This window comes from Paroedura picta, chromosome 3 (assembly GCF_049243985.1).
Source record: "Paroedura picta isolate Pp20150507F chromosome 3, Ppicta_v3.0, whole genome shotgun sequence".
NCBI lineage: Eukaryota > Metazoa > Chordata > Lepidosauria > Squamata > Gekkonidae > Paroedura > Paroedura picta.
This window is the reverse complement of record NC_135371.1, coordinates 134563051-134587573: the sequence shown is the minus strand read 5'-3', so window position 1 is coordinate 134587573 and position 24523 is coordinate 134563051. Positions and strand designations below refer to the sequence as shown.

Here is a 24523-nt window from a genome sequence, read left to right as displayed (position 1 = left end):
TACCACCCGCAGCTTATATGTGAGTCAGTAAGTTTTTCCAGCATTCTGTGGTGTAATCAGGTTCATCAGCTTATATGCGGATTGGCTTTTATGCGAGTATATACGGTACATTGAAACATTTTAATGCAGTTAGATGACCAGAGATTACAAATTCGCAGAGTTACAGATTATAGATGTGTCAATCTACAACAGATTTGCTGCTTTTTAAACCAGTAGTGAAGGAAGCACCTGATTTTTGTGCGATTCAGCATAGATTTGTAAAATGACAGCAATGAAGCACCAACCAAAATGGTCCCACTAAACCTAATTAAGATGACAATTCTTAAAATGGATAATCCATACATTTTTAAAAGTCTAAACTGATTTGATAGTTTGGAACTTATTTTTTTTAAATCATTTTCGTTAAGAAACTGCAACCCTTGAATTACTATCTAATCCAGTTTACTATGGATTTACTGTGGGTAGAGTTGCCAAGTCTCTTGGGGCAGCCAGCAGGGGATTGGGGCGGGGGGCTACCAAGAGCAGGTAATTTCATTGCATATGTCAGCACCATGCCCACATGACTTCAACATGACATAGAAATGATATAGGCATGTCAGGAAGATGCTCTGATTTGAAGGCGAATACTCTATGATAGAATTAGCCTCTACTATAGAATTTTTGCCCCCAAACCAGAGAATCACCCTGATGGCCGTGATCTGCCTACATTTCTTCTGGGTCATACTGAAGTCATATAGGAACGTTGCTGAAATGTTGGTGGACTCCTGCTGCCCCACTAGGGGTCTACCATCCATACCTGTGTCGCTGCCTAGGTCAGGGCCGAGAAAAGGGCTTTCCAAAGGATTCCCAGCAATGTTACATCATGCATATATGAAAAGATGCATACCATTCTCATGAAAGTGAACACAATTCATAAATGTACTGTTGGACTGAGTTAATCCCATCCTCAGTCTTCTGGTTATGATGTGTGGACTGTGCCGTCTGTTCTTGTTGCCTACCTTGTCTTGCCCTGCCCTTGCTGCCTTTCTTCATTTATTTTGATAAAGAAGGCAACCTTAATTGGAGATGAGCCTTTTTTTTTACTTTGTTCACATTTTGTGAGAGGCACTATTCCTTGCACGATTTTGTACATTTGCAATATTAATGTGTGCAATTTCACACTGCTCTAATAGAAATGTAGTCAGGCATGTTTCTGCAAACTGAGTTTTCATGAAAAGACCTGATTAAAGAAAACCATACTAACAGCCACATTGGGAGCATTTTGATACTAAGTAACAAGAAAACCCCAATATTATGTATACAAAAGGCTCATGTCTAATTTGAGAGATTAAAGGAGCATAACAGCAAGCACAAAGGCAATACAGACCCTGGAAAACAGCACTGCGCAACTTTGAGATACACTAAACTGGACTGTAAAAATTGTGAAGTGGGCCAGAACACCACACACATTTTGTTTCTGCAGACTTGAAAAACTTCTAACAAATTAGTGGAAAGAAAAAAGAGGTGTGCTAAAAAGAAGCTTAAATCTCAAAGGAATAATACAGTACTGAGCATCTTTTACAGCTACAAGATCCTTTATTTCCCAATCCTTGCATTTGACTTCTTTTTCCAGATCTAAATTGGCTGCCTCTGCCACTTTCATTGATTCTGCCGCTTTCATTCCAGCATCTTTCAAAGCTTCCAGTTCCTTGGTCAACAACTTAACCTTTCAAGGGAAAACAACAACAAAATCACATTCTATTTATTCCTTTCCCATTCCAAGAATAGAGAAGAGATTAACAATCAAACTAGATTATTAGGCAAATTTATTTTCTGAATCCAACCAAAGAACTCAAATATATTTTTGTAAAGAGATTAAAAATACAGTTAAAATTAAATTTTGGAATTGTATGAACTGAGAACCAGAATTTCTATGCAACTAGGGAACAGTCAATTGAAGTGGGTTTGCACCCTTCTGCTAACTATAGTTTGGTATGATGTCTGGAGAATCATGGTTGTGGCTGTGGCTTGGTCTCCAAAAGCTACTGCAGAAAACAGAAAATGAAACAAAGACAAGCAATTTTAGACTAAAATTTTAGACTAAATTTAGCCCATGTGATATAGTGGTTTGAATATGGGACTAAAATCTGGGTGATCTGTACTCTGCCATGCTGCTCAATGGGGGACCTGGGCTAATCACCTCTCAGCATAATCTGATAGTATTTTTGAGAGGATATTGTGGACGAAGGACAATTAATGTACCCTGCTTTGAGCTCTTTGAAGGATGGGGAAAAATAACAGAAAGATCACTCAGTCAACTGAGCAAACTATGGTTTGGTATGTCTGAATTGCTCCAATGAACTGATTTTTACTGACCCACAGCATGAAGTTATAAACTGAAAAAATGAACCCATCTTAAGAAACCGTATTTCCTTCTGAAATCTTTTAGCAATCCTTGAAAAGATAATCTGAAGTCTTATGAAGATCTCTCTAGAAACCATATTTAGACACACACACACAGAACAGAGTTCATGTTACAACAGATAAAGGGTTTGAAGTTCTCAGGCCAGCCCACAAGCCTGCCTGCAGGGCAGTGCTGCATGATGCAGGCAATTGGCGATTGGTTATAAGTTATGGATGAAACAGGATAGTTGACATATGATGTAACTAAAGTAGTCTGTCTGGAGTATGACTCAATCATAGAATCACAGAATCAGAGAGTCCTAGAGTTGACTTCCAGGATCATCTAGTCCAACCCCCTGAAGAATGCAGGAAGTGGCCACAAGAGCCAAGCACCTACAAAATCCCTTCTGTCCACCCACTTACAATCTGCCTAAGTTCATAGAATTAGCATTTCTATCAGATGGCTCTGCTTAAAAACTTCCAAAAAAGGAGAACCTACCACCTCCTAAGGAAGCCTGTTCCACTGAGGAACCACTCTAACTGCCAGGAACTTCTTTCTGATGTTTAGCTGAAAATTCTTTTGAATTTCATCCCACTGGTTCTGGTCCGATCCTCTGCTCCATTTTCTTTGTGACAGCCCTTCAATACTTGAATATGCCTATCATATCACCTCTTAGTCATCTTCTCTCCAGGCTAAGCAGACCAAGCTCTCTCAATCTTTCCTCATACGTCTTGGTCTACAAACCCCTCACCATTTTCATTGCTCTCCCCTAGACACGCTCCAGTCTGTCTCCATCCATCCTTCTTCAATTATGATGCCCCAAACTGAGCACAGTATTCTAAGTGAGGTCTAACCAGAGCCGAGTAAAGCGGTACCATCACCTCGTGTGAACTGGACACTATGCTCCTTTTGAGACAGCCCAAAATCCAATTTACCTTCTTAGCCACTGAGTCACACTGCTGACTCATGTTCAATGTATGGTCTACTAAGACCCCTAGATTCTTTTCACACATACTACTGCCGACAGGTCTCCTCTATCCTATAATGATGCATTTGACTTTCCCTACCTAAATGCAGAACTTTACTTTATCACTATTGAAATTAATTTTATTTATTTTAGCCCAGTTTTCCAGCCTATCAAGATCATCCTGTATCCTGATTTCTGTTTTCTGGTGTGTTTACTACCCCTCCCTAAATGAGTCTTTTTTATTACTCAAATATTTTGAAAGCTGTTTATGAGGCCACCCTGACTTCTTTACGCTCCTACCATTTTTCCTTCTCAAGGGAATTGCTTGTATTTGTGCCTTCAGTATTTCACTTTTAAGAAACTCCCACCTCTCTTGAACTCCCATATCCTTAACTTTTTCTGATCACTGGATTCTACCCAGCATAACTTTAAGTGTTAAGATTTCCTTTCTGAAGTCTACCCTAAATCTCTGACTACATAGTTTTTCTCTTCCCCAAGATTGCAAATTCCAAAATACATGGTCACTACTACCAAGTGTACCCACTACTTTCACTTCATCAACCAGTTCCTCCCTATTGGTGAAAATCAAGTCTAAAATTGCGGACACCCTAGTTGCCCACTCTACCTTCTGGGAAATGAAGTTATCAGCAAAACAGGTAAATAATTTAATGGACATCATTTTTAGCAGAGTTGATCTTCCAACAGATATCTGGATAACTGAAATCACCCATAACCACTATGTCTCACTTGTTTGACAACTTGGTAAACTGGACTAGGAGCATCACATCTAAGTCCTTTGCCTAGCCTAGTGGTCTATAGCAGACTTCCACAATACCACTATTATTTCCTGCTCCTTTAATTCTTACCCAAAGACTCTCAACTGAACTTTCATTCTCAGATACATGTATGTCCTCATAAGTATATACATTCTTAGCATATACTGCTACTCTCCCCCCTTTGTTATTTTTCTGTTCCTTTTAAATAAGTTGTACCCCTCAATACTAATATTCCAATTGTGAGTGTTATCCCACCAAGTTTCTATAATGCATATAGGTCATAGTTTCCTTCCTTGATTAGGACTTCTAGTTCTTCATGCTTGTTTCTCCAACCCTCTCAGTAGGGAATCCCCAATTACCAGCACCCACATCCACCTTTTAATCTGTAGGGGCCTGTGAAAAATCTTTTGAGCTTTGAGGGGGCTGGAGAAATAATCCTTGCTCCTGTAGTCCTATATCAATAAAGGTAAAGGTAAAGGTATCCCCTGTGCAAGCACCGGGTCATGTCTGACCCTTGGGGTGACGCCCTCTAGCGTTTTCATGGCAGACTCAATACGGGGTGGTTTGCCAGTGCCTTCCCCAGTCATGACCGTTTACCCCCCAGCAAGCTGGGTACTCATTTTACCGACCTCGGAAGGATGGAAGGCTGAGTCAACCTTGAGCCGGCTGCTGGGATTGAACTCCCAGCCTCATGGGCAAAGCTTTCAGACGGCTGCCTTACCACTCTGCGCCACAAGAGGCTCATCCTATATCAATATCTACGGGTAGATCCTGGAATCTATTACTGAGATTCAAAGGGGCAGAACATCTTATTTTTCTACACCTATTTGTAATTTTCCTCCATGTGTTCTCCTGTATTTGGTTCTCCTCTGTTTGGTGAGATACCTTGGCTCCCTCACCAGCCATGCTGCTTTGGTCCATTGCAGAAATAGTTTGTATCCTCCTGCACTCCCCCTGAATACTTATAGAAGGCTCACGTCCCTGGCAAGTAGGTGCCTTTTATAGTGCAAGGTCCACTCAGCAACAGAGGGCTGAGTCAGCAGTCACTCCCTCACCTCTTTGCACAACAATCAACCATGTAATGCAATCAGCTCTAGTCACCCAGGCAATGAACAGACAAAAACAACACTTAAACAGCCCCCACTCTCCCGCAAGTAATATACCCTCACACACACACCCTTCCACATTGTAAGAGCAGAAAGAAGCATCACTCATCACTCCAGCAGCTCACCCTTGGCTCTATCACCTGGTCCAGCTGCTTGTGCAGATGAAGCATGTCTCAAAAGATGGACTATCTTGGCTAGGTGTAAAGCATATCTAATCTGAAGAATGTGTCTTAATGGCTCTGCATTGTTAAGTCAGGAAGGAGTCTGGGAGGAGTACAATAGGAGACATTAAACAGGTGAGATGCTACTAGACAGAGATTGTACTGAAGAAATAAGACAGTTTGGGGTAAGGAGACAGGACAAAGGAAGTTTCATTTAGTTCTTGGAGGAATATTCCTTTCCTATTGACTGTCTGATGGCTGGGCTGGGAGGGCAATGGTCATGTTCCCCATTAACTGCCTAAGTCTGTGGGACTGGCCTACAGCAGGGGTCCCCAACCTGAGGTCCATGGACCACATGCAGCCCCTGACCTCTTTCCATGTGGCCCTCCAACCTGCTGGTCTGCTGCTATAACCCTCAGGGCATTTCCCCTCAGATCCATACTGTTATTCCTGCCTCAAAAGGCACCATTCACTGCTGTTCATCCTGTCCCTTTTACTTTTTTCACATGGAACTAATTGATTTGCAAGCCAGTGATCATCTCAGAGACATTTACAAAGAAAATAGTCTGTTAGATTTTGATTATGGTCTACCTGATACATTTATCAACCTAAAGAAGTTTGCTGCAGGCAAGTTCAGTCTTTGGCACCACATGCATCTGTAAACAAACCCTTTCCAACATGAAAATTGTGAAATCGAAGTATAGGTCAAGGTTTACAGATGAACATTTACATGACATTTTAAGAGTGTCTGTCACAAACTTTGACTTGGACATCAATGCCTGGGCTAACAAAAAACAGGTACAAAAATCACACTGACTAGGTAAGCATGTGTAGCTAAATAAAAGGATTCCAAAGTAAAATATTGTTCCAAAATGGATTGCATTAAAGTTAACATTTCTTCATTTACTTTTGAATGTTCACTTTTGATCTAAATAAGTAGGTTAATAATTTTGTTACATTTTGGTTTAAGATGTGGTCCTCTTTAGGCACTGGGCATGCTAATGTGTGGGCATGTGCCAAAAGGCTGGGGATCCCTGGCCTAGAGGAAATGGAGGAGAATGGAATTTTTCTATCTTGTTCTAGCAACTCCAAACAAGATGGAGATTCTGGTCCAAGAAATGAATCCAATCACTTTCCATATCAAGCATCTGTCAGTCTGGTCTCTGCTTCCACCATTCTGCACAGTGGCCAATATTTATTTATTTATTTTAAAATTTATTAATTATATTTTATTTATATACCACCCTTCCTTTCAGCTGAAGGTGATTTACACTGGAAACTTTCATAAAATAATGCAACAAACATTTTGACTTAATTATGTAATATCTTTAAGAATGAGAACTTGTATAGACTAAAGAAGGCATTCTTGAAGACTGTCATCTCTTATGGGGCTTTTGTCAGGGTAACAGTTTGTCAGCCAGTTCATGCCTTTCATAGTTAGGACTCACAGAAACAGAGGATAGATAACATGATTCTTTACATATCATAGAACAAAAAAAAACAGGAGTAATAATAAATGTATTGATTTTTTGGCATTGCTATATTCTTATCGCATTTTGAAACTGCACTTACATACCTTAAGTTCAAGAGACAGAACTAAATTGCTCATTTCATCTGCTTTTTGTCGAAATTCATGTTCTTTTTTTTTCATTTCTGCATCAAATTCCACTAGAAGTTCCTGAAATTGAAAACAAGGAATTCTGTATAGTTCAAGCATATATTCATAATACAGCTTAAAGGTGAATATTAAGATCCAGAGTAGCAGCAAAGGAATAATGAAAACATGGTATTGTGCTGTCTTTTTGTCATGGTAAAAATATTATACACTCTTGATATAGAGCTAGTGGTGGCCTCAGATAGTATATATTTTAGAAGGTGGGCTTCAAATCAGATACTTTTGAAAGACTAGTAGGAGCAACACCTCATAGATTTTTCTTTGCCCCCCAACATTCCTTTAGATTTTGATCTTGTACAAAATTTGACCACTGAGGAAGACCCCTTGGGGTCAAAATGCATTTGGTTTATTCTGTCATGTGCAATTAATGTGTTGTTTTTTGTTGTTAGGTGCGAATTCGTGTCCGACCCATCGCGACCCCATGGACAATGATCCTCCAGGCCTTCCTGTCCTCTACCATTCCCCGGAGTCCATTTAAGTTTGCACCTACTGCTTCAGTGACTCCATCCAGCCACCTCATTCTGTCGTCCCCTTCTTCTTTTGCCCTCAGTCGCTCCCAGCATTAGGCTCTTCTCCAGGGAGTCCTTCCTCCTCATGAGGTGGCCAAAGTATTTGAGTTCCATCTTCAGAATCTGGCCTTCTAAGGAGCAGTCAGGGCTGATCTCCTCTAGGACTGACCGGTTTGTTCACCTTGCAGTCCAGGGGACTCACAAGAGTCTTCTCCAGTACCAGAATTCAAAAGTCTCAATTCTTTGACGCTCAGCCTTCCTTATGGTCCAACTTTCACAGCCATACATTGCAACTGGGAAGACCATAGCCTTGGCTAGACGCACTTTTGTTGGCAGGGTGATGTCTCTGCTTTTTAGGATGCTGTCTAGATTTGCCATAGCTTTCCTCCTCAGGAGCAAGCATCTTTTAATTTCTTTGCTGCAGTCCCCATCTGCAGTGATCTTGGAGCCCAGGAAAATAAAATCTGTCACTACTTCCATTTCTTCCCCATCTATTTGCCCGGAATTGAGACGGCTGGATGCCACAATCTTTGTTGTTTTTACTATGTTTTATTTATTATTATTTATATATTGAATCAGTCCACTTTGTTTAATAAATATTTGTAAAGATTTTTAATATTGTTGTTGCAGCTCAACCTTTGGGTTCCTGAAAAAATATTATACAGACATGAGAGACATAGGCTTTTGTATAATCTGAATGAATTGTTCATTTGTATTAATCAATAAATTTCAGTGCATTCCTAAGTAGGTCTACTCAGTATCCTACACAAGTCTATTAAATAGGATTTATTCCCAGGAAAGTGTTTTTAGAATTCCACTGTTAATTAAAATGATAGTTGATTAAAAATAATTTTGTTGACGCTATTACTTGAGAAAGTGGGGTTTTTTTAGACTATTTTAATTATTAATTTCAAAATAGTAGCTATGTTACTGTTGTGACAAAACTAAAAATAATTCAAGAAGCATGTTTACGACTAACCAAGTTCATCCCAGCGTAAGATTTCATGCAGCTCAGCTCTGACTCACAACAGTTTATGCTGAAATTAACTTAGTCTAAAAAGTGTCACTTGATCTCAGTTTTAGTTCTGATATGTTACAATAAGAGGAAATTTAAAAGAAAATTTTAAAGAGATGGTCTTTAGTTGAAGAGGTAGATTTTGTTTATTAAATTATTTTAGTTTCAATATCTCAAAAAGCGTCTACTTGTTAAGAGGCATATGATTAATCAGCCAAACATTGTTTAATAAGTTGACAGTTGTTTTTTGAATAGCCATGTGCAAAGCTGGAAAGAAAAGAACCTTGAAATCAGAGAAGTAGTAATTGCTGGCAAGGGCCTGTGTGTTTACTTAGCATTCATGACTCTCTAAAGCTGTTCCTGATTTATAGCACTGACCTTCCTGAAATTTCAAGGTTGGCAAATTTAGCACAGCGTTTCAGTTAAACCCTGTGAAGAGAATTTTACACCATCTCATTTTACTAGACACAATCCTACCAATTTTTCCCAGAGGGAGAATGCCTGAGCAGGAAAAAAATAAAGAAATCCATAAATCCCTCTCATTCCTAGAATCATGAAGTAATTTCACCACATATCATTTTTTACTTTTAGAGACAGAAATTTTAAAAAATATAAAAATAAGTGTTTTCAAGGACGGGAAAATATATTTAGCTACAAAACATGCTGTAAATAATAACTGTTTTGTCTACAAAAAAGGAAGATATCAAATCTATCCTGCTTAACCTGTTTATCAATTATTGCGTACTTGTTGTTGCAAAGCAAGTTCATCTTCTATTTCCTGAAGTTTTCTCTCTAGTTGTCGTTTCATATTCTCATACCCCTTGCAGTGGTGACTCATAGCAGAATCTTTAGAGCTATGAAACCAAGCAGATGAAAATACAAAAATAAAAATATTCAACCACTTTTCTTAAAATAAAAATCCAACAAAATCCCATTCATTTTAACTACAGCATAATGGTTTAGAATTGATTAACCTACCCAGAAGAGCTGTTGACCCTGCTGGAACTTCTACAATCCCAAGGGACCTGCAAGACTCTTCTGCCAGGCTTTTGGTTGGGGTCAGTGAACAACTGATAATGACATGACTCAAATGGGCCCTCCCTAAAATAACCCACATGAGCAGGAGAAGGGGATGCAGAAGCTAAGTCCCATGGAAGCTGATGTAACTGGTAATTTTTAACTGTTTCAGGTGTATTTTATTATTATTTAAAATAACTATGATATATATTAAATGATGTGAACCACCCCAAGCCGACAGTGCCAAGAGGGACAGTATAGAAATCCAATTATGAATGAATTAAATAATAATAATATGCCCTGTATCGAAGAACATATTAAAATGGCCAGGAAGGCTTACTAGCACCTGATGGACTAGACTTATCGAAGCTGGGGAAGAATGTGTTTGGCAGGAACCTGGGGAGATTCATCAGGAGAGCTTTAAACTGAAGCCACAAGGGGAAGGAGACGATCAACATAGGGAGTGTAAGGAAGGAGACCGATCGGGGGCAGCCCGACCGGCAAGGCCAGCTCATAGGGAACCAAAAGTAAAAGGATTCAGATGCCTTTATACTAACGCCCAAAGCATGGGCAATAAGAAGGAAGAGCTGGAATTTCTCATGCTGATGGAAAGGTATGATCTAGTAGGCATCACAGAAACTTGGTGGAATGACTCTCATGACTGAAATATAATGGTGGATGTATATGAACTGTTAAAAAAAAACAGAATAGATCGAAGAGGTGGATGAGTGGCACTGTATGTGAGGAAAGGGCTTACCTGTCAGGAAATTCTAGTGAAGGAGAGCATATCTACAGTGGAAAGCACCTAGGTGAAAATAAGCGAGGGGAAAAAAACAGTGTGGTGGTTGGTGTCTGCTACCGACTGCCTGAACAACGAGAGGATGTGGATGCTGCCTTTTGTGAGCAGCTTGAGAAAATATCCAAGTGGCAAGACCTTGTCATCATGGGTGACTTCAATTTCCCAGATGTGTGCTGGGAAACAAACTCTGCGAAGCGTCCTCAGTCATGCAACTTTCTGACCTGCCTGGCTGACAATTTCCTTTATCAAATGGTAGATGAACCCACAAGAGGTTCAGCCATACTGGACTTAATACTGACCAACAGGAAAGAGTTGGTGGATGGGGTGAAGGAGGTGGGGACCCTAGGGGGAAGTGACCATGTCCTCTTAGAATTCCTTTTGAGATGGAGGGGGAGGAGGCAAGGAAGCCTATAGCCAGACGCGGATGTTGGATTTTCGTAGGGCAAACTTTAATAAATTCATGGACATGATGAGTGTCATACCATGGATGAGAATGCTGGAAGGGAAGGGAGCATGTGAAGGGTGGGTGCTACTCAAACAAGAGCTATTGCACGCTCAATCCATGACTATCCCAGAAAGACGAAAACACTGCAGGAGAAGAAGCCTATTTGGATAAACAGAGAACTTCAAGAGGAACTAAGAAAGAAAAGGAAAATGTTCAGGAAATGGAGGGAAGGACAGAGATCTAAAGAAGAGTACTTCCAGGTTACTAGGCACTGTAGATCAATCATCAGAAAGGCCAAAGCTGAGAGTGAGCTAAGATTGGCCGGGGAAGCCCACTGTAACAAGAAAAGATTTTTCAGTTATGTGAGGAGCATATGTAAAGTAAAGGAGGCAATAGGCCCACTGTTGGGTGCGGATGGACAAACTCTAACGGAGGATGGAGAGAAAGCAGAAAGGCTTAGTGCCTATTTTACATCTGTTTTTTCCCACAGGTCAAAGGGTTTAGGCACATCTAGAGATGGCAGTAGCCAAAGGATAGTGTCTGAGTGGCAGGTTAACATGGATAGAGAGGTTGTCGAGAGGCATTTAGCTGCACTGGATGAGTTCAAATCCCCTGGGCCAGATAAAATGCACCCGAGAGTGCTCAAAGAACTTTCCAGAGAACTTGCACAGCCCTTGTCCATCATCTTCGGGACCTCTTTAAGGACTGGAGATGTCCCGGAGGACTGGAAGAGAGCAACTGTTATTCCAATCTTCAAAAAAGGGAGGAAGGATGACCCGGGAAACTACAGACCAGTGACCTCTATTGTGGAGAAGATAATGGAGCAGATATTAAAGGGAGTGATCTCTAAACATCTGGAGGACAATTTGGTGATCCAAGGAAGTCAGCATGGATTTGTCTCCAACAGGTCCTGTCAGACCAACCTGGTTTCCTTTTTTGACCAAGTAACAGGTTTGCTGGATCGTGGAAATTCGGTTGATGTCGTTTACTTGGATTTTAGTAAAGCTTTTGATAAGGTTCCCCATGATGTTCTGATGGATAAGTTGAAGGACTGCAATCTGGATTTTCAGATAGTTAGGTGGATAGGGAATTGGTTAGAGAACTGCACTCAAAGAGTTGTTGTCAATGGTGTTTCATCAGACTGGAGAGAGGTGAATAGCGGGATACCTCAGGGCTCGGTGCTCGGCCCGGTATTTTTTAACATATTTATTAATGATCTAGATGAGGGGGTGGAGGGACTACTCATCAAGTTTGCAGATGACACCAAATTGGGAGGACTGGCAAATACTCCGGAAGATAGAGACAGAGTTCAACGAGATCTGAACACAATGGGAAAATGGGCAAATGAGAACAAGATGCAATTTAATAAAGATAAGTGTAAAGTTCTGCATCTGGGTCAGAAAAATGAAAAGAAGAAGAAGAAGAAGAAGAGTTGGTTCTTATATGCCGCTTTTCCCTACCCGAAGGAGGCTCAAAGCGGCTTACAGTCGCCTTCCCATTCCTCCCCCCACAACAGACACCCTGTGGGGTGGGTGAGGCTGAGAGAGCACTGATATCACTGCTCAGTCAGAACAGTCAGAACAGTTTTATCAGTGCCGTGGCGAGCCCAAGGTCACCCAGCATGCCTACTGGATGGGGGATACGCTTCTAGGTAACACTGTGTGTGAACAAGACCTTGGGGTACTTGTGGATTGTAAACTAAACATGAGCAGGCAGTGTGATGTAGTGGTAAAAAAGGCGAATGCCATTTTGGGCTGTATCAACAGGGGCATCACATCAAAATCACAAGATGTCATAGTCCCATTGTATATGGCACTGGTCAGAAAGCTGGAGTACTGTGTGCAGTTCTGGAGGCCTCACTTCAAGAAGGATGTAGATAAAATTGAAAGGGTACAGAGGAGAGCGACAAAGATGATCTGGGGCCAAGGGACCAAGCCCTATGAAGATAGGTTGAGGGACTTGGGAATGTTCAGCCTGGAGAAAAGGAGGTTGAGAGGGGACATGATAGCCCTCATTAAGTATTGGAAAGATTGTCACTTGGAGGAGGGCAGGATGCTGTTTCTGTTGCCTGCAGAGGAGAGGACACGCAGTAATGGGTTTAAACTTCAATTACAACGATATAGGCTAGATATCAGGAAAAAAAATTTCACAGTCAGAGTAGTTCAGCAGTGGAATAGGCTGCCTAAGGAGGTGGTGAGCTCCCCCTCACTGGCAGTCTTCAAGCAAAGGTTGGATACACACTTTTCTTGGATGCTTTAGGATGCTTAGGGCTGATCCTGCGTTGAGCAGGGGGTTGGACTAGATAGCCTGTATGGCCCCTTCCAACTCTATGATTCTATGTTTGGTAGGTACTTTCAATTCCCACAAACGAGACTTTGGGGGGGGAGACTGCTATATGTATTATACGCTTGAATAAAGCCTTATTTTTGTACACTCTCCTAAATGTTATGAAATACAAAGGGTAGCAGTCACTCCATTAAATCTTTATGTATAGACAAGATAACTAAATTATAAATTCACAATGGCCAGTCATTTGCTTTTCTTAGCAAATAATGGACTTTGTTATTTTTTCAATCAGATTTTTAAATACAGACAAGGGTTGAAAATTTGAATATTTGTTATACATACACAAATCAAATTTATCTTACCTAAGAAGACGTTCCAAATCTAACTGGTGTTCTTTAAGCTTTTGTTGATATTGGAACTGCAATGCTTCTTGGTTTTTGGTCTCCTGATTAAGTGCCTGTTGCAGCTTATCCACCTGAATTTTAAGGTCACTAACTTCTGCATCCTTAGCATTTTCAACTATTTTCAACTGAGTGAGCAAGGTATCAAAGTGTTCCAGTTCTCTGTCTCTTTCTTCTAGGACTTTAAGGTTATAGGTGAAATCTTCCTTTAATCTGTTGAATTTCCTATGTATTTCGTGAAGTTGTCTTTCAGTTTCTTGCAGTTTTGTTTTCAGAAAATTGATCTGATAAGTTTGTAGTTCTTTCAGTTCTTGTTCTTTACAGATAAGAAGTTCATTTAAATCTTTTTGTGTGTGTAACATTGTTGAACCTGAGCAGTATGAAAATGACAAAGAGAATCCATCATTTTTCTTAATGCAATGTCATCATCATCATAAACCCTACTATCAATACCCTCATCTGCAGAAGCAGAGGGACAGGTGGGTAGAGACAGGGCTTTCTCTGTGATGACTTGCCTCCCTCCTTGAAGTTTCTTTGGCTCTTACTTTTCTTTTTTTAAGTGTCAGTAAAAACATCTCTCTTTACCAGGGCAGAGGCCACCTCTGTGACACAAAAGGCTTCTCAGAGAAGGAAGAACAGGGCACAAAAGGGTGCCTTTCATCCAGTCCTAAAAACTGCAAGAGTGACCTCACAATTCCAGTGCAGCTCTGCCTTGTATGGGATGTTGTTTTCATCATTGCACACAAGGTTTAAATAATCCAAATCATAACTCAAACCTGCTGCAGTCACAAAAGGGAAAATAATAAGGTGTCACATTTGTTAGCTTATACATCTTTACTGTTTTAAAAGGACAACAATTCCACCCATACTTTAAAAACTGTATTTCAAATATGAATCTTGCTCCAACAGCTATAGATAATAATGGAGCTGTAATCTGTTTATTCGCCTCATTACTTCCTAAACCAATTCTCCCATAGAGGTCATCTCATTCTATAGATTATCCTCCAATAATACTGGTTTCCTGTGTCATATCCAATGTCTAGCAATTTTAGGTATAATAATATTAAGGTACAGTAACAACATTTCTAATTTTCATTCTCTTCTTGTTTTCAACTGACACCTTAACTCTACAAGAAACAGATTCAAGTGGGTAGCCATGTTGGTCTAAAGCAGCACAACAAAACAAAATCAGAGTCCAGAGTCAAGGCACCTTGAATTAATTTTTGTTGGTCTTAAAGGTGCCACTGGACTCTGATTCTACAAGAAACAGTTAATTATATTAATATAAAATTGCCTTCCTCAACTCATTATTTTACCTTTATTCCACCTTCCACTTAAAAGTATACTTTACATTTTACAAAATCCATAGATGGTTATTAATGTGCAAGATATTTTTCTGATAAAGCTAGCCTCCAGCCAGGGAGGCAATGGGGCCCTTGGTTGACCAAGGGGTGAAAGGATTACTAAAGGATTATAGTGAAATGGTAGAGAAGCTGAGGGTTACACTTGCCCATTCCAGAAATGCCAATTTGAGGACGAGTGTCTAAAGGCCAATACTGAATTGAGATGAAAAGAGAGGAGGTCCTGAGATGTATGTAGACGTGGTGGTTCAAATTCTCAAGTCCAACCCTGACATCCAAATCCCAAAGGGTGCAATTTCTGTCACAATGTGGTGGCTCAAAACCCTGTCCAGCCCTGATATTCAAACTCCACATGGTGCAATGACATATCTGGACATGGTGGCTTGAAGCCTCAAGTCCATCCGACACCCCAACCCAAAAGGGTGCAATAACGTATGTCAACATGGTGGCTCAAAGCCCTGAGAAGGATTGGCCATGCACAGTGATCATCTCCTCAATTAGGCAAGTGAGTGACTACTTCTGGGGCCCTCCCCCTAGCTCTTTTAGATAATACTGTCACACAGCTGAACATGGCTATGGTATAACCCAGAGTTTTTCCAAGGGAAAGGCTGCCATAGTGAGGGAATAGGGATGCCAGCCTCCAGGTGGGACCTGGGAATCAACTGGAATTACAGCTTATCTCCAGATCAGCTCCCCTGGAGAAAATGTATGCTCTGGAGGGTGCACTCTCTGGCATTGTATTTAACTGAGGTCCTGTCCTAAGGTCCTCCATCCTCAAAGCTCCAGTTTTCCAGGCTGGATCTGGCAACCTTACTCCTCCACCACCACCACCACCACCCTGACCGTGCCCAGGCAACCCAATGGGGGTCATAGAGCGAAATGAAGATGGGGAAGTGAGAAGAGGTGTTGGCTGGTGAGAAGGAAACCAAAAAGGGGGAGAAGGTACGGTTGCTTTCGGGGAAGAGAATGAGGCAACAGTATTGGAGAGGGAAATGAGCTACCCCCTACAAGTCCTTGCCGGCCACGCACTTGTATAAGTCTAAAGCAGATAAAGGAAACTGAAGGCAGTTTTTCCCGATGGGAGGAGAAGAAGCTAAATGCCCAACACAGCCAGTTCACAGTTATGCAAATGAAAGCTCCAACGCAAGACTGGGAAATGACTGAGGCCCTTATTGAACTCACACTGACCGGCTCAAAGTCCCCCCGCCCGCAATTGCAGCCAGTTATGCTTAAAATGAACCTGGCTATATTGTAGAAGATGCTTCAACTCAAGGAATAGTTATATTTGATAAAGCAGATGAGAATAAAAGTCCCCATGAAGACCTACCAACGTACGAAACCAGCAAATTGTTCTTTTCTATAACCGGTTCGGTCTCGGCGACTGTGCAGGTCCCATTTCCATGGAAACCGCGGCACTTGGTGCAACATGAAAACACTTCCCGGGAACACGTGCCCTGAGTCTTTGGTGCCGTCCCTGCGTCTTCCACGGCGATGCGGGACTCAGTTCATTAGCTACCGTTCCGGCCAATTTCCATTAGCTCAACCTCCCACATAACGGGGGGGGGGGGGGGAGACGGGACTGGGAACTTTATAAATTCCCTACCGTCGTCCGAACTCCTGGTCGTATTGATGATCTCCAGGTACCCATCTTCTACCACGTTACAAACTGGTATAAAATATTCTTCCATTGCCATGAATTGTTGCCGTCAGCATTACCAAAAAAATTTTAAAATCATATTTATTTCATTTATATCGCACCTTTCTCCGCATCTTCTCCTTTGTTTTATCCTCACAACAACCCTGTGAGCTGGGCTAGGCTGAGAAAGTCTTGACTAGTCCAAAGACACTCCATGGTACAGCAGGATTTCCTAGCTAAGATCTCTAATCCAATACTTCAACCGATAGCATCACGTATTTTCATTTTAGATTGCCTGTATATCCTGCATCCACCTGCATAATCATCTCTATAAAGTGACATTTTTGGCTATTCCAATCTTTTGTTTCATGCGTTTCTACTGAAACTCTCCCTAAGCCTGTGTCCTTTTCTTCTCGAAATTGTCCTTGGTGGGCTGCACATATTCTCCAAGAACATCATCTACTCTCTATCTTGACTTTAGCGACATTTTATGTATTCATAATATATCCAGCTTCTCAGAACTTTGTCCTGATGCAGCACACGTCAGTCAAAAGACAGACTGGAGCTTCCAGGCTTCCATATCCATACTAAAAACAGAAGACGTTTAAAGGACAGGAAATGGAAGGAAAAGCACAGGACATAGACATCAGCGAATTTGGCAATGCAAGCAGTTGGAGCTGAGCTGATGTTCATTATTGGTGGGAGGGGTACAGTGGCTCCAGTGACAGAGAACAGAGCTTTCTTCCTCTTCTGTACACAACTATCACACAACTACTGTAGGCTGTCTCTCTGAATCCTTTCTAATCACTTAATATTCACCCCAGACCTCTCATCCATAAAAAATACCAGTCGCTCCCAGATGCTAATCATTTCCCATTTCTATCTTACTAATAGACATTCTTGACATACATCAATCTTCTGTAGCTCCATTAATTTTTCACATACTTCCATTCCTAAATAAACACTTTAATTATCAAACTGTCATTAAAGTTTTCTCAATGAGGAAATGCACATCTTTTATTTCTCCTAAATCTTCCCCACATTAATTTGTTCTGCTATATGTGTTGGTTTCATATATATATTGGCAGCATGACTGATGTATGCTTAATTTTTGGTATGAGTAAAAATATTTTTAGAACTTCTGGAGGAGGGAAAGCCACATGAGGCTGGTAATTTGAAGCGATTAAATTGCAGAAGGATAAATTATTAACTACTCCATCCCTCCTTTCCCACTGCTTCCCCACCTGAATAGAATTCAGCCAATTATTTAAAGAAAAAACTTCCCCTAACATATTATCTTTGACATCTCTCCATACACAAGTCCTGGTAATATTCTGGAAGGGGTCCTTCCAGAAACATGGCATAGAATTATGAATGTTTAGTATTTCATCTTACCTATGCTAGAATCATAAAACTATAGTTGGAAAGGGTCATGAAGACCATCTAGTCCAACCCCCTGCACAATGCAGGAACAGCCTAAAGCATCCAGGATAAGTATATGTCCAACTTCTGCTTGAAGACTGCCAGTGAGGGGGAGCTCACCACCTCCTTAGGCAGTCAATTTCACTGCTGAACTACTCTGACTGTGACATTTCTCCCCTTGCGTCATTGTACAAGGAGTTTAAACCCATTACTTCGGATCCAATTCTCTGCTACCAGCAGGAACCTTTTCCTGCCCTCCTCTAAATCACAACCTTTCATATACTTAAAGACAGTAAACATTTCCCCTCTCAACTTTCTCTTTTCCAGGCTGAACATTCCCAAGTCCCTCAAACGTCCCTCATAGGGCTTGATCTGGATCATCCTTGTCAGTCTGCTCTGAACCCTCTCAATTGTGTCCACATCCTTTTTGAAGTGAGGCTTCCAGATCTGCACACAGAACTCCAAGTGGGGTCTGACTAATGCCGTATGCAGTTGGACTATGACATCTTGTGATTTTGATGTGATGCCTCTATTGATACAGCCCAAGATTGCATTTGCCTTCTTTACTGCTGCATCACAATATCTGCTCATATTTAGCTTACAGTCCACAAGCACCCCAAGATCACGTTTACACATACTGCTACTCAGAAAGGCATCTCCCATCCAGTATGCATGCTTCTCATTTTTGTGACACAGATGTAGAGCTCTGCACTTTTCCTTATTGGATTGTATCATATCATTTGTCCACTTTTCCAGCATGTTCAGATCTTGTTGAACTCTATCTCCATATTCTGGGGTGTTTGCTCCTCCTCCCAAATTGGTGTCATCCTCAGATTTAACAAAGAGTCCTTCCACCCCTCATCCTGATCACTGATTAAAATGTTGAGAAGTACAAAACCCAGTACTGAATCTGGGGCACCCCACTGTTCACCTCCCACCAATCTGATGAAATATCATTGACAACCGCTCTTTGGATGCTGTATTCTAGTCACTTCCCTATCCACCCAATCAACAGAAAACCCAGTCTACAGACCTCCAGTTTACCCATTAGAACATCCTTGGAAATCTTGTGGGGCCTTTGGCTGTGATTCATCCCACCTGTTGTGTATGTGGATTGGCCAAGGACCAGAGCTTGAGGCCCAAAGCAGGTACATAATCCTGTGCTGCTGATTGGTTTGTGCCTGGCTGGTCTCCCTACAGGAGCCAGTAGATTCAAAGGCAACCGCTGTGCCATGATTGGACAGCTCGCAGCCAGTTCCACTACAGAACTCAACTGCTTTGTCAAACAAGGCATCTTGGAACCCATGACCAATGCCTGCTGGGAGACTCCAATCATTACACTGATGAAGCCCCATGGAGACATCCACATCCGAGCTGGCTACAAGTGCACTCTGAACAAGGCACTCCAGTAGCACTCATATTTCATGCCAGTTGTCAGACACCTGCTCACATCTTTGGCTGGTGGCAAAATCTTCACAAAACTAGACCTTGCCCAAACCTACCAGACTGTGGACGACAGCCTGTGCTCAAGTCCAGACCATCGTCACCCACCTCAGTGTGTTAAAGGTGAAGAGGCTGCAGTTCAGCATCAGTGTGCCTTTTGCCATCACCAGCAGCACTTGTGGAGAGGGAGAAGCGCAAAATGGTGGTAGAGAAGAGGAAGACAGCAAAAAAGATGAGGAGGGGCCAGGAGGCACGATTATATGTAGCATTATGCCACTCAGCTGGTGTGACACTATTTTTACCCATGTACAGAAATGCTGTGTTTTGCAGTACAGATAAGAGCAGGGGCTCTGACTTCTCAGTGAACTGTACGTTGTGGATACGAGAAGGGAAGCAGTGTGGATGCGGCAGGAACTGAGTCAAAGGCAGGAGAACACAGTTGGATAAGCATAACTCTTCCCTCCCAGTCACATTATATGCTAAAGTACAGGCTGCAGAAAATGAAGGCAGGGGAAAGTTGCAACCTGAGGCTACCAATTGGCTGTTTGGTTATAGATAGGAGACATCTTGCAATTTTGCCCCACGTACGGAAGTGGTTAAATAGTTTTACTGGGGGGAGGGCATCTAAAATGGCCACTTCAGAAGGTGGACTCTATGGCATTATACCTCATTGAAGTCCCTTCCTTCCCCAAATGTCTCCCTTCTCAGGCTCCACCCCCTAATGTCCAGGTATCTCTTGTTCTCAAGACCTATTATTACATGATTAGTTGCTGTTAAATGCATTTATACAGTGGTCCACCCATTCAAAGCACAGTTTGAGAATGTTTGGTTTTTTTCTAATTCAGTGTATGGGCAAGGGAAGGTAAATCTTGCCTTCTCCCCTGCTTCAATCAGCAGACACTATTGGTCTCAGTTGTTTTCTACCAGCTCAGTTCCAATCTGAGAAATTAATAAATCTTATCAACAACCATTTGGTATAAACATTTGCTTTGCTCACACACAAAAAGAACAAGCTTTACTATAGTCTGCACAGGTTATGTCATTGATCTATTTCTTAATGCATCTGTGTAGTATGGTAAATGTCTGTTGCAGTATGGTGAAATTTGCATTCCCCAGAATCTCATTTTGAGATTTTCCTTTGTTAACCTGAATGGCTAAACAGTTGTTGTTTCTTGCTTTGTGTTAGCAATTCTTTGTCATTGATACCAGTCTTTTGAAAGCTGCCTTATCTGCATGATGTGCCTGCCTAACTGTTCCAAAGAACAGAAGGCTAGAAAGGCATCCTTGCTGAGTACAAATCATCTACAAAGAAAAGCTCGTTTGATTTGTCAGTGTGATTTATTATGCTACACTTTTGGTTTAATGCTTTCTGTTTCCACCATGTGTGTATTTCTGCTCATGTATCAGGAAGCTATTTGAGAGCTTATGGATGAGAAAAATCAAGAGCAAAGTGCTCCTGGTAGGTTGTACCACGGTTCCAGTGAACTCCTGAAGCTCTTTCTAGTCAATTATGTGTGTGCCGGCTGCAACCCTAAGAGCAGGGGTAGTCAAACTGAGGCCCTCCAGATGTCCATGGACTACAATTCCCATGAGACTTTGCCAGAATTCGCTGGCAGGAGCTCATGGGAATTGTAGTCCATCGACAGATTACCCCTGCCTAAGAGGGTCAAAACTAGTAAAGAAGTGAGTCAGTAGGAGTGTCTTGCCATATATACAACAGAGAGTGCTGTATCACTGAGGGCATCACTATTCTGCCATCTCCAGTTCCAAAAACTGCTGGTCATCTTTCTGCTCCTGCCATTAAAAATGCCTTTCAGAATCATCTTCCAGAATGAGATCCCACTGAGCAGAACTATTCAGGATTTTAAAATCTATATCATTCAGCCTTCTAGATAGTGGGGATATGGTTGCTAGAGTGTCAGAACTGAGGAGGCCCTGGTTCACTCAGCCATAAAGGTCATTGGCTGACCTTGGACCCATCACTGTCAGCCTGAGACAAATCACAGGGTTGTTGTAAAGAAAGGAAGAACCATGTATACTGCCCTGGGCAAGGAAAGATTAAAATCTTCATATGAAGGATGAAACATCTTTGCATTATTTGCCTATTAAACATGCAATCAAGCCCCTTCCTATGGGAAATGTATGGTGCTCAAGGTATAAAGCTATACCAGAAGTGCAAACAAAAAATTTAGTGCCTTGAAATGAACGGGAACGCCGACTCCATGTTCCCTGCCGCCTTTGCGGCCCCCGGCCAGAGAGAAGACGGCGACTGCAAATGGCGCCGCTACCTCCCGAAGCGCCGCGCCACCACCCACGCCGCCTCCACGCTTCCTGCCGCTTTCGTCCCCCCCCACAGGCACGCCTCACCAACGCCCGATTCACCAACGCCCGCTAAACGCCGGGCCTGCGCCTCGCCGACCCTCAGGAGCCGCCGCCGCTGCCGAACGCTGCGCCATTACCTGGGATCCGCCAACAGCCGCGGTAAGACCTCCCACGCTCCCTTTCTGCCGCCCCACAGACGCCGCCCCCAGCCTCCTCACCCACACCATGCCAGCGAGCCATAGGGGGAAGCCTGCGCCAGTCCGCGGTGGGGGAGGCCGCTGCCATCTAGCGCCCATTTTATTTAGAAATAAAATGGGCTTTAAATCTAGTATCCTATATAATGGAGGAAAGGAGGCATTATCTTTGGGAGCCCCCAGATGTGGACCCCTTGGACCAATCATTCTGAAATTTGGAGGGGAGTCAGGGAAGAGCCTTCTGGAGCTACCCTGAAAGTAGGCTCTATCTCAAACCCACCCACCCCAGACTCCAGTAAAGTTGGAAATGCTGAAATTCCTATTACAGTCTTGTGTTTAAACTGGGAGGGGGGTTTGGTTGCTTTGCCTGCATGATTCAATAGGAATAGGCTGCCTAAGGAGGTGGTGAGCTCCTGCTCACTGGCAGTCTTCAAGCAAAGGTTGGATACACACTTTTATTGGATGCTTTAGGATGCTTTGGGCTGATCCTGCGTTGAGCAGGAGGTTGGACTAGATGGCCTGTATGGCCCCTTCCAACTCTATGATTCTATGATTCTATGAATGCCTATTCATTGCTCCAGGCAGTTTGCTTTAAAAAAATGTCCCTGGGAGAAGGGAGAGGGAGACAGATGTGAGGGCGGGACATTGGAGGCAGAGATAGCGCTACTTCGGTTCCACACATTTCCTTAGTGTGTGGCTTGCTGGTTGCTCTCCTCTAGCTCATGCTTTTTAGGCTGGGGAATCCATGTTATGTGATTCCCCTGCTAGCGTTTTAAAATTGAAGATGTAGCTACGGGTTTGCTGCTTGGATGATGGATGTTGGCGACATTGTGCAAAATACCAAAAATATGGTGTCTGCATAAGATAAGCATTTCACTACATTTAACAGGTGTGTAATGGCTCTAAGACTCTTCCAGGTTCCCTGACTATATCCCTGCCCTTCCTGACCCATGACTGCTCTCAGGCTACAGTTAATTGTTCGTCTAGCTAGCTTAGTTACAGCCATTGAGAGGCCCCTCCAATCAGAGCCCTGCAACCATTTTCCGCCTAAATGGTCACATGCTCTGGGAAGGGCCTCCTCATTCTCTCTTTGCCATCACTTGGAGAGGATCTGCTATGGATAACTCCTGCTATCTGTTTTGCGGGGAAAGAAAGAAGAAATCACTCTTTTCCTGAAGGATGCCATTGTTTAAGAAGTGTGCGACCTGTGCCACAAAAATGACTCAGATGAGCATTCTGTGTGCCTTATGTGCTTCAGTGAGTCTCACAGTGTAGGAGCTTGCGTGGTATACCAGTGCTTGACTCTAAAGGCTCGGACTGACAGAGCAGCACGTCTGACGGCTGCCTAGTGGCAAAAACTCTGTCGGCTCTCTTGGCGATGAGAGGATCAACCTCAGCTGTCACCGTGACATCTATGCCTTCCCTACTTCCAGAGTGCCTTTCTGTTCTTCCATTGGTAATATCTATAAGATCAGTTCCACGCTCATATCCAGATGGCAAGGAGGCTAGATCCTAAGATCTAGATGCAAGATCCCCATTGGAAGCTCTACCTAAGAAGCACAAATCCAAAACTAAGAAACATCATGCTGTGAGTTCCAGTCCTTCAGATCCAAAGCCATCTGATCGGCCAGCATAGCCTCCCTGTTTGGAGTCATTGTCAGAACAGAGGAGGACAGTCCTACAGACTCCTCCTCGGATGAGGCTGTGGTTAATCAGGACCCAGTTTCACATAATTAAGATTATAAGCCGTTTTTGGAACAGATACTCAAGATGGCAGAGGTGCTGGATATTACAGTTGTGGCCATTAATAATAAGCCAAGACAATTTTTTTGGGATTGCTCCATCCTGATGTTCCTGGCTTAGTAGCATTCCCTGTACTGGAAGGCTCTGTGGACTTGGCTAACAATATGTGGGCAGAGCCTTTTTCCATGCCAGCTACTTCCCAGTGTACAGAAAATACATACAAGATTCAGCAAGAGGACTGTGAATTCCTGTTCATACATCCCCCAGCATCTTCTAAGGTGGCTGAGGAAATGCAATCAAAATACTGACAGGCTATCACTCTACACCTGCTGACAAGGAAGGCTGCAAAATAGACTCTGTTCAAAGAAAAGTTTATTCTGCCAGTTCTTTGAACTTCCGGGTTGATAATTATGAGGCCATAATGGCAGCATATGAATTTCTTTTATGGGAAAAGTTAACTCCATATTTTGATCACCTTGCTGAAGAACGTCCAGCTTTGATTATAGTAACCCATGCAGAAGGATTGAGACTATCCAGACAACAACTAGCTGCTGCTAAGCACTCTGCTGATGCCCTGGGATCAGAGCCCTGGGATCTGCCATCTTATTAAGCAGACATGTTGAATTAATTCAACAGCTTTGCCACCTAAAACTAGAGCTAGACTGGAGGATCTGCCCTTTGAAGGGGATACCCTGTCCTTGGCCAGAACAGATGAGATCCCCTGCGATATCAAGGAAAATAAAAAGACTGCCAGATCCCTTAATGTTTCCCAACCCTTTGCATCGAGATCTCAACATGGTCAGTGTTATCAGCCACCTTATCAGCGATGCCAGTATTCTCACTACTGCCAACCTCCTCAGTC

The 24523-nt window shown here is 42.4% G+C and overlaps 1 protein-coding gene across 7 annotated transcripts in view; it reads right to left on the bottom strand.

Moving 5' to 3' along the window:
• Window positions 1–19134, bottom strand: part of CCDC57 (coiled-coil domain containing 57) — a 93398-nt gene extending 74264 nt beyond the window's left edge. For 4 of the 7 annotated variants that reach the window (XM_077328018.1, XM_077328021.1, XM_077328020.1 and 1 more), the window contains exons 1-5: window positions 16229–16354; window positions 13502–13910; window positions 9338–9446; window positions 6970–7071; window positions 1548–1705 (exon numbers count right to left, since the gene is read on the bottom strand). In XM_077328018.1, coding sequence (XP_077184133.1) covers window positions 1548–1705; window positions 6970–7071; window positions 9338–9446; window positions 13502–13902 — 770 coding nt within the window. In that variant the 5' untranslated portion in view covers window positions 13903–13910; window positions 16229–16354. Of the gene's footprint in view, window positions 1–1547; window positions 1706–6969; window positions 7072–9315; window positions 9447–13501; window positions 13911–16228; window positions 16355–18992 lie in introns of those variants that run through there. The other 3 variants (XM_077328019.1, XM_077328022.1, XM_077328024.1) reach the window with 3 other exon arrangements.
• Between the last annotated feature and the right edge of the window lie 5389 nt (window positions 19135–24523).